The sequence below is a fragment of the Falco punctatus genome (assembly GCF_963210335.1).
Source record: "Falco punctatus genome assembly, chromosome: 2".
Taxonomy (NCBI): Eukaryota; Metazoa; Chordata; class Aves; order Falconiformes; family Falconidae; genus Falco; species Falco punctatus.
The window spans coordinates 92,749,759-92,764,681 of record NC_137581.1 but is presented as its reverse complement, the minus strand read 5'-3'; the positions used below and the strand labels follow the sequence as shown (position 1 = coordinate 92,764,681).

Genomic DNA, 14,923 nt, shown 5'->3' with positions numbered 1-14,923 from the left:
TTAAGTCCTAGTCCAAAGTCTAATGAAAGGAGCAACATGTTTTCAAATAGAGTATTCACAGCCTAGATTAGTATCTAATTAAGCAGTAGGTGGTATGTATATTAATTTTTACTGGTGACTATGTATATGCTGCAGCTATTCCACCTGCTCCATTTCCTAAATTCCAAGTTTACCTACAAGACTGAACTAATCTGTCTCAGCAAAACTTGATACTTCTGAAATGGTTATCATATCTATCTTAACATTTTTGGCAGGTGACAGCAGGCACTGTATTTCTAGTTTAACCAGTAAAACTGGTAAATACACCACTACCAGTAACACCTTCAAGTAACACCAGCTGTTGACTGCATCACTTCTTGCCAATATTCCTTAGAGGAAAACAGTTGTGGCAATCTATTAATTTCATTCTCTCTTTTTTTTTTTTTTCCCTATAAAAACAGGATTCATTCTCACTTGATAACATAATTAAATCGTTGGACAAAAATAATGATGGAAGTATCAGCTTTGATGAGTTTGTGATGCTTATAAAAAAGATAACTGGTACAGGACAGTAGAGGCATCTGCAATAATGAATATCACCGCTTTGAAGAAGAGCTTGGCATTTGCATACACTATATGTACACCTAAACCCACAGATGTTATGATTTTAAAACATACAGAATAAAGATTTGACATATAACAAAGTTCATCTTGTATTGTGTTTCCTGCATATTCACTAGCCACACTTTCCAGCTAAGCTGCCTCACAATTAGTTCAGAACTACCTGTTCCTATTCCACACTACATTTAGAAAGCAGTGTTTAACAAACCCTGCTTTACTACAGCTATTATTTGGGCCTCTAGAGCAACTCAAACGAAATGGTTTCTAAAACACACAAAAGGAAACAATGTAGCATTCCATTTGAAGAGTGTCTCCTAGTGCACACTATCCAATACTTCTCCCGGTTCAGTTTCTTCATTCACATAAGAGGATGCTTCCATATGGTAAACAGTTGAAATTTTTAAAACACAAAGTACTTATTTACAATAACAATGTAACAATAGTAAGTATGACGACTGTAACATTACATGTTCATTTTCAATTATATTTACCCAAGTTTTGGGGTTTTTTTTGTCATGACTTGTAAATGGAGATACATAAGTATATATAGGAACTGAGTGATTGCTGTGGCCGTTAAAACATTCATTGCATTTATTTGGTGCAGTTTTAACCTCTTCATTGCATGATCCCCTGTGACATGTATTTTCACACATGTAATTCATGAGCTTTATTATTTACTTTAAGAGGAAATTAGTGGAAAAGAAGATAAATGAGAAGAATGGAAATTTTGAAGACAAGTAATTCAGTAGATTAGGCACTAATCCTACTAGAGAATTTGGAATTTTGGACTGAATTTTAACACCAACATCATCCATTATCCTGATAAATCAGTTACATTTCAGTTACTTAAGGACTTAAAGACTCAACTTAATTGCAAAGCCTATCAAGTGCTTTTAAGATCCTATACTACAGTGGTTCCTATTCCTGAATTTCCCCTCCATGAAATGAGGAATAAAGTACTCCACACCAGTGATGCATAAATAGAAGCCTCAAAAATTATGATATTTAAAACATTATATGAATGTTCTAACAGGCTCCTGGGCCATTCTTTTACACAAACCCTTCAGCTGTTAAAATGTGTTATGCTTCTTGGAAGAAAATAAAAGCATAATGTTTATTATTTTTTCTGGCTTATAAAAAAAAATATTATTGTAAATTAACAATAAGCTTTGATTTCAAAATTAAATATACCATACACACATTTGCTTACCAAGCTACATTAGCTACTTTACATGCATAAGTAAAATCACAGAATTTTAAGAGGTGCATTTGCATGAGTGGGGCATACATTCCTTTTCATCTCTTAGACAACCTGAAAAATTTTTTAATTCAATCAGGCTACTGACATCCCGAATAGGAAAATCGGGCATCAATAAACAAACATGTTACAAGAGTGTCACCTACTGGCAAAATCTATTTCCGCACAATTTCTTGAGTTTATAGAAAATATACTTATTTTACCCAGTCCAATATTTGAAGTTGCATGCTCCTACACAAGATGCAATAGGTCATGAAGAACAACAGTCACAATTAAAATTAGCTTTTTTAAATTTAAAATAAAAAAAAGCATTAGAAATATTTCTGGGGGCTTTTTCCCCCTAGAACAGTATTAGAGGTAGTTGCAATTAAATTGACAAAAGGACATAATTAAAAGCCTCATCCCCCCAAAAAATCTACGTTTAATAGTAGAGGAAGAAGAGAGAAATGGAATAGAACAGTGACAGTTTTGCCACCCAGTGAATCCAGTTCATTAGCAGTTCACAGACTATACCATTTCCCTTTAAAGGAGTTCATTTTAAAATTATAATTTGCAACAGAAAACTCATATGAAGCACTACTCTCAAGCAAATGCATTACTTTTCTGAACAGCTATCTTCCTGCAAAGAAAAACAGTAATTTACCCATCATTATTATCCAAAAGGCTAAAAAGTAAAGCAGCTTAAGTATATATAATGGGAACATGACCTTCAAATAATCAACCAAGATGAGATCAAGAACTTAAGGGACTGTGATCAGTGCTCATGTACCTTCCTCATTTTCCCTACTGAAATGAAACGTGTTAAAGAGGAATTGAAAAGAAAACCTTAAGGTGGTATTTTGATACTGTAAATGGTATGGTCTAGTGAACACAGGTAATTGCCATATCAGAGCTTTTGGGGTTTTTTTCTTCAGTTTACATTTTTAATTTAAGCCTAAATGAAAATATCTAATAGCAACTTCAACTATCTCAAACACAGCTCATAAATCACAGCTTATTCATATTTTCAGTTTCTAGGTCTCATTTCCTTTAAGTTTTCATCACACAGATATTAAACTTGGGGATTATCCTTTTTCCCCTAGCCTATTTTAAAAACACAATTTTAGCTGTTTCACATTATTAAGTCATTAACTTCTATATTTTGTATGCAGAGACTACCATTTTTTTCAAGGTATTTGAAATCTTAATTCTACAATACTTGCAGTCATTTACACACCAATATAATTTATATCAATATTCCCCAAAACAAGCAATACAGAATTATACAGCGTTTCCCTCCTACATAATGTTACTCATGGGTGCTTCTGCAGAACCCAGGTTAAGCAGTATTGTTGTAATGATAGTCAGTAGAAATAGATGAACAGCTAAAAGGAAACAAATATTCAGCATTGCAGGCAATTCTCAATTTGCACATTTAGTTGTAAATTTGTTATTGCTCAAAACAGAACAAGTCACAATTGCCTCATCACATACAAACACTTTTTTATGATGCTCAAAACTCTTTAGTCATGCAAGCAATGCTCTTCTAATAGTACAATAACTTATGTTACTTTAATTGAGAGTTGCCAGTAATATTATTTCTCATTATTTCAGACACTTATTTTTCCATTGAAAGCCTAACTCTGAGTTACACAATTACATGACAATCTGTTTTTCTTTCTAATAAAAAAGGTTCAAATTTCCAAAGATGCAGACAAAAGGGAAGCAAAGTAGACCATGATACTTTGTATGTACTTCAGAAGGAACTATCAGCTTTGGTGAGTACAGTTCTGAGTATCTGAATGCTTAACAAATTAAGAAGGGATGTAAGTAGCTGCATAATTTACAGTTGCCCCCGAACTCCCCTGCTGAACTACATATTTGACCCTCTGTCTTTTTTCCTTTTTCTTAAAAATAAAAGGAAATCAAACGACTGCCTCATCAGTGCCTTTCTTCACCCTCTCCCATTTCCAAAGGATCAGGTACACTGTTTACACAAAAGAAAAGTACACTGCTTTGGTCCTACGTTAGCACTCAGCTGAATTACAGTGGCATCACAAGATATTATCAGTGCTGATACTGTGTTTCCAATTAACTCTCTTGGATAATGAAACTTCTACATCAGTTTGGTAATTCACAAGCTTCGCTAACCTGCTGCTCTTCCAATCATTTTTATTGATTTGTTATTATACAGAATATATAAGCAGGTTTTAGCACAAGATGGACTCTGCTAAGACAAATTATTTAACAGTTATAATTATTGATAGTGCAAATTTCCCCCTTGGAATGATTTACATCTCTTTCTTGCCTAGAACTGAGATGTCAAAGATCAGATTAAGATGCTGAAATATGACTGGTAACAACTAATTTCAGAACCTTAATGTAGCTTAGAAAAAAAAGAATATCCATTTATGTACTGAGGCATACTGCTTCAATTGTAAACACTGTATTAATCCTCTATGACACTTACATTCACTCCATTATTTTCTTACGTCCACATAATTTTCTCTTTAACATATATACCTTACTTGCCCTTGAATACAAACTGCAAATCACTCAATTTCTTGTGGGATAAAATTTTATCCTAGATATATTATACTAATACACAGTACAATTTCTGTCCTGGGAGAAACTGCCTGTACAGCTGCAGCAGACAAGCATCTGTGCTTCTGACTTCATCTAAGCGTGGAGCTCTGCATCTGGGCCAGCTACTGTGAACAACCCTTTGCATAACAGAAAGAAACCAACCATTCCAAAGGGTGACTCACCCCCTCCTGATGATCTGACTGCATCCTGAAAAGGTACACAGGTGACTAGCTGAAGTTTATTCATGAGAAGTTATATAAAACTGGCACTAAAAAGCCCTAGAAACAGATGCCCCAGAATCAGTCTTCCATACTATCCCTCTTGCTTCCCAAAAAATCTACAGTAAGCTTCCAACATCTTCCACATTCTACAATACGCTGGTATTATGAAATTGACCCCTCCAGTTAAGGGTATGTCTTCGCATACACTCAAAGAAGGGTGAAGAAAAAATCCTCTTACAATGACAAGCCCACAAATTTGATGCCAAATGCAACATTTAACTTTGTTCACCTGAGGACATTTCCAAACGCCAACAAGTTTTAGCAGTCTCACAGTGAGAGACCTACAGAGGTTGTCTCTCACTTACCTTCAAAAGTTCAGAGTAGATTCTCTCTCCTATGTATATAAACAACCTTGACAAACAGGTCAAATGCTTTAAAAACCTATTTGTATGTTTCAGACTAAGCAGATGTGGAAAAAAATGTATTTTACTTAAAAATCCTAACAAGACTCTTTCGAAGGAAATTGATAGAGATACAGTAAGTCACTATGAGCAATGCACTTAATTCATCACTAGAACAGATGTTTACATTTTACACCAAGATGCTATTTTTTTCTCACATGTATCTCTGTTCCTTTTTGTCTTTAAAAAAAAACTCTCTTACTGATCATTTTTAAGTTTTACTTTTATGACAATGTGATACCATACTCTCCCGAAGTAGGAAGCACTCCACTCTAAAATTCTACCATTGGCATATAATAATACAGAGCGTCCTGTGGTATCTACAGCACTGAAATTTTTCTCAAAAGGAGGACTGGTGAGGGGGGGATGTCTAGTGGTTATTTTTATTATTTATATACAGGAAAGAGAAGAATTTTTCAACAACTTTCCATACAATCTTTACCTTTTTATATAAATTTATATTTTTATAATAGCTTTGTGCTACACTTTCCAGCTTCCCTTCATATTTTACTCTCTAGTAAAGCCAACCTAATCATTACTGTCTACTCCCAGCATCAGTCTACAGCCAAGGAAACAATCAGAAAAATTACAAAAATAAAGCTAAAGCAAATCACAGAAGCAAGCAGGTGAAGGTAAGGGACTATTAAAAGAAAATACCTTTTTAAATAATACTGAATAGGGACAGCAGACAACTCTTCATGTCCTACCATGTAAAAATATAGACAGATCTTAACTTACAGAGAGGTAACTCCCTTTTTAGTAAAAGATGTATGTTCCCAAAACATATGCAGGAAAAAAAAAATCAGTACTTACTACAGGGGTTTTTGTGTCTGGGTCAAATTCTGTAGAATTTGCATCTGGAACAGAAGTTCAAAACAAACACAGTACATACCTGTTGTTCTACATGTACTACAAACTCATAACTGTTTTGTGGCATCTGGGGGTTTGTCTGCATTTAAGCTACAATCTCACATGTTGAAATACATACTGCACCCTTTTGAAGCAACCACAGGAAACATATAGCCTGTTACACACACTACCTTTCCTACTTCCCAAAACTTTTTCCTTTCAGCTGTTGGTGGTAGAAATTCATCGGTGGTTTGCTGACTGACTGGATACCAAGCAAAAATGAATTCCAAATCAAATGTAAGAATAAATGCAGTTTATTATATTACAATATAGTACAAGAAAATAGCATGCAATATGATAAAAGGAAACAGTACTAGTTATTATGCACAATGTGATAAAAAAGCAATAGGGTCAAAACATCGAATCATTACTGCAAACTGTTACAGAGACTACATCGCCAATTACCACCTTAACATCATCCAGGCCCACACTTTGGCTGGGAAGCCCCATTGCAGCTGGTGCCAGGAGTCTCTCAATAAGTGGGAAAATTTCTATGTAGTGCATCCACCTGTAGGTGAGGCTTCTGGGCCAGTCCCAGAGCCTGCCCACCTTTATACTCAGTGAAAAACAAAAATAGTGTACATACTTAGTGTATGTAAACTTCTAAGTTTACACTAAGTGCAGGCGTGCACTGTCTCATGGTTCATAAGGTTCACACACGCCAGGGACATTGGCCAGAGTGTGGTGGAGTTACCATCATGACAGAAGTGCACACAGTATTTTTTGTCTGATGGTCCTGCTCATATCTTGCTTGTTTAGGGGGCTCAGGACAAACACCACCTGCTCATTAAAGTTGTCCTTGCACTCCCTGAGCTCACTGTCCAAGTTAAATAATTCCTAATTAAGACAAAGACTTTTTCATAAGCAGTAATCAATTTAGTAAATTTTCATCACAATCAGTGAACTAAATCTCTTCATACTACTATGGCTATGGCTACGGTTTGGCTACTGCAACTAATGAAAGCAAGTGAGAAGACCACTTCTCATTATCTGCTCCTCACCATCTGTACACTCCAGAAAGAGACTACAGGGGTGAACTACAAGCACACTTTCTCCTACACTTGTTAGATCAAGAAGCCGGTTTCAAGCAATCTGCATAATAAGAGTTCCTACTGCCTTGCACAGAAAGGTAGCACAGGGTGCTTAGCTGAAAATGATCATGTTGGAAGAGCTAAGTACCTAACAATCATAGGATCTATATAATAGTTCTAATAATAGATACATGTTGCACATTTAGAAAAAAAATTCTGCTAAGCAAATCTAATTCACACTAACATACTGAGCTCACCTTTCCAATTCAAACAGTTTCTTGCAAATTCCACAACTGCCAATTGCATTCCCAGGCAAACTCCTAGAAGAGAAAACAAAAACCTCAGAATTCAACAGCACAAAGAGCAGGACTGACAAAGTACTCACTGTTCTGTCTTGACTGCTTAGAAATCTTGGTACCCAGTTGCATATATACAGACTTATAAAAAAGCTAAAACAAAAATGGATGCTCAGCATAAAACTCACTCTTCAAACCTGGCACACTGTAAATACACATGACACAATTATGTGCTTTAAGCCCTTTCAAAAATTTTTTTTTTCTTTCCGTGATTTTATCAATAATTACTGTAAAGACAAACAGAAGTTGAAAGTCTGGGTATATCCAGATTCAAATTTTGCTTTGGCAACTAGTCAAAGTAGTCACTTACAAAATTCTAAGAAATGTGGAGTAGGAACCAAAGTTTCAGAGGCACTTACACAAAACAGCACTTATGTTATAGGCCAGATGGCATCTTTAGACTTTTCCATAATAAAATACACCAGTAAATCAATAAAAATTATTTAATATAGCAAATGTGTACAAAGACATCTAAGTTTTCTGCACATTGATTAGTATCTATAAGATGCTACGCAAAGATGGAGAACAAAGACTCCCCACTTAACGTGAATATAGCAAATAAAACCTTTGAAGTAGGGACAGTCTTCTCGTTCCTTCCTTATACACTAGATGTACTATGTGACTATGACCCTGACATTATTTACAAGACAAATACAACAGCACAAATACTTCCCTAAGACATGATCCTTCTATAGCAGGGGTCCTCAAACTACGGCCCGCGGGCAGGATACGGCCCCCCAGGGTCCTCAATCCGGCCCCTGGTATTTACAGACCCCCCCACGGGGGGTTGGGGGGGGAAACCAAGCAGCCGCAGATGTCAGCCTGCCACTGCATCCGCGCGCCGGCCCCCTGCTTAAAGGGTTTGAGGACCCATGTTCTATAGTATGTGTTTGTCTGGGGTTTTTTAAATCAAATCAATTAGCTTGCTATACACCTTCAAAACACAGTAATTTCTGACTCTAATGATCTTACCAAGAAAAGGCTTTTTCTTTGTTCTTGCCCAGGAGATAGCTTGGAGTTTGCCTTCTGTTCCCCTAATTCCAAACCCTCCTGGGACCAGAATGCCACTGTAATGACAGCCATATATAAAGAAACCAACATGTAGAATCAAGCCAGCAAAGGAAGCCCATACAAACTGAAGAAAGACTTCTGAAGTTATAACAATGCAAGCACAATGCACAAAAGGCATGTTTTGTATGACATGTATTCAGAATACACAGAATTTAACTCTAAATTTGGAGATTTGTCTCATCCATCCACCCCAATTCTCATCTGACCAACCTCATGCTTCAGAGTGAAGTTCCCACTGCTTAAATACATATTACTTAAACTAGCTACACTTTCACTACTCTAGGACCCTAACACCAAAACTTTATGCCTACTAAGTAATAGTGAAGAAACAAAATGCATTTTGAAAACAAACAACATCCCATTAAAAATACAGATTGAAATCCCAACAATGATTCTTAACATAGATATTTGCAGTGTCACCAGCATTTACTAAGCTTTTATCTAACTACCTTTCACGAAGATGCACGTTGAAAAGAAAAATCTTTGACAACTGACCTGCACTGTAAAAAAAGTCCAGCTGTAAAAAAAACCACCACCCCTCAAAAAAGCCCAACCAAACATCTGCAACTTGTCTAAAGAGATTAAAGCAGAGTTTGAGCATATAAGTTGATAGTATAATTTTCTATATCTGAAGCTAGTCACCAGCCACACACATCTATCCCTTTATGTAAGTAACAGAAGTTTGGATGCAGTGAGAAATGCTTTACTGAAGAATTTTTCATTACATGAAATAAATATCATGGTCTGCATTTGGGATACAGAATACCCAATGCCACTTACTCTGCTTTGCACAGTTTGTGCCATGCCTGGTGATATTTCACTGAGTTCTCCGCTTCTGTAGAACGTTCGAGTTCTGTTGAATCTATGTACTAATAAAGAAAAATACGCAATTAAATAGTCTTTTCTTCCACAGGAAGAGCAGCACACACTGTATAAGCAACTTTTCAATAGCATTACGTCAAACTATTAGTTTCAAGTGAATTTCCCAATAAAACTCTAAGAACTTTACTGAAGACCCAGTATTTGCTCTTGTTCCAGCAATCCATGTCCCCTTCTTTGCCTGTAGCTCCAAAGTTCTGCATGCCTTCAGTCCTCATTTTGCTATCCTCCAGGTAAGCAGACTTCCTAGAATGTTTCATAACTGTGTACCCAGGTTTTCTTCCTGTGGAAATCAGGGCACCAGTCAAGGGGTGGTGCTGACCTTATCCTGACATCCAAATGAGATGTGGCCAGGGTGTTCACTTCCTTAGCTTTTGGGTGCCACAGTTTACCTCATCTTATCATAAGACTGGATAAACCTGCATTGTCTAGAGTGTGAGAAAGGCACTCCAGGGGACTGTTGTGAAAACATCAACTGTAGAGAGGGAGGCAGACCCATGATCGATGTCCTACTAGAAATACTGCATTAGAATCTCTACTGCATGGCTCCTGAGGTACCACTAGAGCAAGTGAGTGCAGTGGCTACGCACTGTACTGGGGACATAAAACGTCAGAGTTTGATTCTTGGTTTTTTCAGTCTTTTCCACAGAATAACATAATTAATAGCACCCCACTCTAGAGTCCATCCCCCATGAAAACGAGATCACCTGAAATGACAGAACTTATCTGTGTGCAGACAAATGAAACCAACAGGAAGACTTCTGCAAATTTTCCAGATTGGATTGCCTTCTAGCAAACATTTTCTACTTCTTCCACACACCAGAAGGCATCAAAAATACAACAGAAAAATAACTACTCTACAAATGCTGTTATTCCATACCAGTAGGACACTATAGGATCAACTAAAAGTACACTTTACCATGCTAGGAGGTTGGAAAAAGAAACTAATTACAATTTAAGTTAATCATGGTTTCCTTGCCAAACATTTTGAGCCAGCACATTTAGCACTTCAAGTAGCATCAACATTCCATCATTCAGGCATGTGGATGCTAGGTTATGAGCTGGACGCCACACGCAATATTAAGCAGTTCATTCAGAACACAGGATTATACAGACAGCCTTTGGACAAAACCACTAAAAAGGAGGTTAGCACATGCAGGCAATTACAGTAAGAGCACTTGTCTGTTAAGATTTCAACACCACACTGGAGTTCCAGCCATCATCGATTCACATGCTTCTTAATGCAAAAGCCCCACCAAACTTAAGACCAGCTGCACACAAAGCTAACCATGCATTTTCAGACTTGGTACTTTTCACTTTTTATCTAAAAGTAGAGTTATTTTAATTATCATAAAAACATCCCACTACACAGCTGTTGGTAGAAAAGACTACAGTGACACAATCACATAGACCAGAAAGGGCCTTTGGAGGTCTCTAGCCCAATCCCCTGCTCAAAGCAGGTCAAATTAGAGCAGGCGGCTCAGGGCCATTTCCAGACAAAATCTGAAAATCTCCAGAGATTATTTCTGGCTGTTCCCACTTTCTTTTTCTCCATGCACCCAGAAACAACTTTTTGGAGTGTTTCCTCCATAATCTTCCCAGGGAATGAGGTGAGGCTGACCACCTGCCATGTCCACAGATTGTCCTTTCTGCTTTTTTTGAGGACTGGTGCAACACTTCCCTTCTCTAGTCATAGAATCATAGAAGCATTTCAGTTGGAAAAGACCTTCAAGATCATTGAGTGCAACCATTAACGTAGCACTGCCAAGTCCACCACTATACCACATCTACACATCTGTGAAATACCTCCAGGGATGGTGACTCACCCACTTCCCTGGGCAGCCTGTTCCAATGCCTGACCACCCTTTCAGTGAAGAAATTTTTTCCAATCTAATCTAAACCTCCAACGGTGCAACTTGAGGCTATTTCCTCTAGTCCTATCACTTGTTACTTGGGAAAAGACTGGCACCCATCTCACTACAACCTCCTTCTAAGTAGTTGTAGAGCGAGGCGGTCTCCCCTCTTTCCACCTTCAAATCTAGTTTAAAGCTCTTTCATTGAGCCCTGCCAACTCCTGTGCAAAGACCCTTTTCCCCCTTTGAGACAGGTGTACTCCGCCTGTTGCCAGCGGGGCTGCTGCCGTGCAAACTGACCCAGGATCAAACAACACAAAATTCTGCCGGCGACACCAGGCTCGCAGCCAGGTGTGGATCTGCTGGCTCTTCCTGCGGCTTCCCTCATGGCTCCCTGCACCTGGAAGGATCCAGGAGAGCACTGCTTGTGCTCCTGATCCCTTAACCAGTTGTCCCAAGGCCCTGGAGTGTCCCTTGGTTGCCCTCGGACTTCTTGTTGCAACTTCATCGCTGCCTACCTGAAAAACCAGCAATGGGCAATAACCTGAGGGCCGTACTGGGGCGGGCAGCTTTCTCCTCACGTCTTTAACCCAGGCCCCAGGGAGGCGGCACCTTCGCTAAGGAGTGGGTCCGCTCTGCGTGTCGGGCCTTCTGTTCCCCTCAGGAGAGAGTCTCCTATGACAATGACCAGTCTTTTTTTATGGAAGGTTTTGATACAGGGCATAGGCCGACTTAACCTTGGTAACACCTCTAAGCTAGACAAACCACCACCCTAATTATTGTCTGGTTCTACTTGCAGAGCCTCATCCCTGTTAGGCAAAGGCAGCTGGGAAGGCAGGGTAGTCACAGAGGTGACCTGCCTGCTGCGGCCATGTCCCAATTTCATCTGAAATAGACTGGTACAGTGCTGCGTTTTGGGTTTGGTGTGAGAACAATGGTTAATAAAGCATTGATGGTTTTAGTTGTTGCTAAGTAATGGTTACATGAAGTCAAGGACCTTTCAGTTTCTCAGCCCCTGCCAGCCAGAGGGCTGAAGGGGCACAAGAAATTGGGAGGGGACACAGCTGGGACAGGTGACCTGAACTAGGCAGAGGGATATTCCATACCACAGAACGTCATGCTCGTTACTGGGGGGAGCTGGCCCGGGCCTGCTGGTCACTGCTGGGGGACTGGCCGGGCATCAGTCAGCAGGTGGTGAGCAGTTGTATTGTGCATCACTTGGGGGTTATTTTTCCCCTTCCCTTTGGCTTTTATTAGTCTCCCCTTTCTCTCTCCTTTTCATTACAATTGTTGGGGTTTTTTTGTTTGAGTAATTAAAGTGTTCTTCTCTCAACCCCCGAGTTTTACCTCTTTGCCCATTCTCTTCCCCATGCCTCTGGGGGGTGGGAGAGTGAGCGAGCGGCTGCCCAGTACTTAGCTGCCAGCTAGGGCTAAACCACAACAGCCGGGCAGGAGCTGGCCACCGCTGCCCCTGTCCCTTGAGTCACTGTGTTCAGCCAGGCAGAGAGAGGAGAGGGAATCGCCCTGTCTGCCTGTCGGGCCTGTCTCAGGGAAGGCAGCGTGCGATTCCAGCAGTCAGCCTCGCTCTCTCTCGCACTCCCCAATACTCCTTAACCTACTCACCTCCTCACACAGCTCTGCCATTAAGCAGAGGAGACCCTCTGTCTGGGTAAACCTCCCACAGGAGCACTCACTGCCACTGTCTACCCAGTACTGGTACGAGCCGGGCACAGCCTGCAGCCTGGCACCTGCGTGGCAGCATGTCTGGGCAGCTGCATCCATCGTGGTGGGTGCAAAGTTTAAGAGAGGCCATGGCTTTCTGCCAGGTGGATACCATTGCTCCCTGGTCAAGCTGGCAGGGCTTCAGCACCCACCCTGCTGCACAAACTACTGCACCACACCTGGTTGTCATGCCCCTGGTCTCTGGTGCTCCCAGGGGCTTCTTCTATAGGTAGGGGTGGGCTCAGCCAAGTCCCACCACGTGGTGTAAGCTGGGGGCTCCCTGTAGCTCCCTCTGCTCCCCCAGAGGTTTCTCTGGTTCAGGAAACCACGCTGCACACAATGCTGGAGCGCTCTGCTACAGATCCTGCCAGCAGCAGAGCCGAGGTGCTCACCTTGGGGGAAGTTCTCTCAGTTGCCAGTTGCCATGACCCTTCAAAGCTAATGGGAGAGTAGCATGACAATGACACCAGCCAGCTCCCTCAGCACTCTGGGATGCATTCTGTCTGGTCCCATGGACTTGCACACGTCCAGCTGGTGTGAGGTCTTCCCAACTATATGTGTATGTATATTGTGGAACAAAACTTATGCTGGAGGAAAGCTTATCTATTTCCTACAAATACAGTGATTTTACTTTTTTACTTCCACAATACATCTTTCACTTTCTCTTCAAGAAAAGAGGACAGCTTAAGCCTTAAAACATAAGCTATTTCTTCCCTAAGCCTAGTTTCTGGTAGAGTTTTTGATTTGGGTGGGTTTTTTTGTATTTTCCATGATATCTACCAACTGGCTTCTTAGTGACATGAACATATAACGTTTACTTGATGTGGAGAATTGGTTAGCTGAACAAGGGCACTTTAACATCGGAATGTTGAGACATCAAGATCTTAAGAAGTATCGAAGACAGCTTACGTGAAGACTAATGGTTCACAAAGACACTCTATCCTTGTTATCTTTGGTGAAAGTAAGAACAAGGACCTTATGGTTAAAGAAATGAGAACTATGCCCAGAAACAAAGAGTGCTGACGAAGGTTGACCTTTTAGGTGGCCAGCCAATGAGGAGCTTAACTTTTGCAATATGTATGACCTAATTATAACTGCTATAAAATATGTAACCGTAGCTTAATAAATGGAGTATGCTGATCTCTCATATTGAGCGACTGCTTCTTCCCTCCGTTCCGGCAAATGGCAACAAATTGGCGCCCGAACAGGGACTAGGAACGGGACCAGAGGACATAGGACCGGCGACCCGATAGCGGAGTCCGGACCCGGCGACCCGATAGCGGAGTCCGGGAGCCACGGTCGGCGGAGAATTTGAGTGCGGTCCTGTAAGCAGCGCAGGAGGCGGAAGGGATATCTTCCCCGCGCCCGGGAGCACCTATAGAGGCTGTCCCGCCTGCTACGCGCCGCCGAAGTCTGCAAAGGCTGCAATTGCGCGCAAATTGAGGTATGAACAGACAAGCGGCGTATAATTTGCTCGAATGCTTTTTAGAAAAGCGGGGCACTGAGGGGATAGATCTGAAAAAGGAACTTCCTGACTTATTAAGCTATGGCGTGGTCAGGGGATTTTTTGCAGATCCTAATACAGTTTTTGAGGAAAGCGAGTGGCGAAAGCTAGGGGATAAATTATTCGATGCTGTTATAAGTGAGGAAAAAACAGCAAAGAAATTAATGAAGCCGTGGCGGGCAGTTATAAATACTATCACTATGCATAAAGCTGAACAAAAAGTTGCTGCTGCTGCAGCTGAGAGGCTAGACGGTACGGCTTCTACCAGAGTGCCCTCTGTGCAGCAAGCAAGTGCTACTCCTTCGCCTGACTGCCCTTTGCCCCCTTCCGTGCGCACCTTGGTTGTCCCACAGAACCCTAGTGGACCTTGGGATCTATCCCATTTAAGTTCCACTTTAGGAAATGGGTCGACAAGCTCACATCAAGCTGACGGGGTAGCTCTAAGGGAGATGCTCACGGCTCCTCCTGCCTCCACAGCAATAATCGACACTAG

General features: G+C 40.6%; 2 protein-coding genes across 4 annotated transcripts in view; one reads left to right on the top strand and one right to left on the bottom strand.

Annotated features, from left to right (window-relative positions):
• S100G (S100 calcium binding protein G) overlaps positions 1-5,912 on the top strand; it is a 30,354-nt gene extending 24,442 nt beyond the window's left edge. The window contains exon 2 of the mRNA XM_080377164.1: positions 441-5,912. Coding sequence (XP_080233290.1) covers positions 441-554 — 114 coding nt within the window. The 3' untranslated portion in view covers positions 555-5,912. The remainder of the gene's footprint in view (positions 1-440) is intronic.
• Positions 1-14,923, bottom strand: part of CTPS2 (CTP synthase 2) — a 79,157-nt gene that overhangs the window by 43,519 nt on the left and 20,715 nt on the right. For all 3 annotated transcript variants that reach the window (XM_080377159.1, XM_080377158.1, XM_080377160.1), the window contains 4 exons: positions 9,253-9,341; positions 8,374-8,468; positions 7,303-7,365; positions 5,919-5,962 (listed from right to left, as the gene is read on the bottom strand). In XM_080377159.1, coding sequence (XP_080233285.1) covers positions 5,919-5,962; positions 7,303-7,365; positions 8,374-8,468; positions 9,253-9,341 — 291 coding nt within the window. The remainder of the gene's footprint in view (positions 1-5,918; positions 5,963-7,302; positions 7,366-8,373; positions 8,469-9,252; positions 9,342-14,923) is intronic.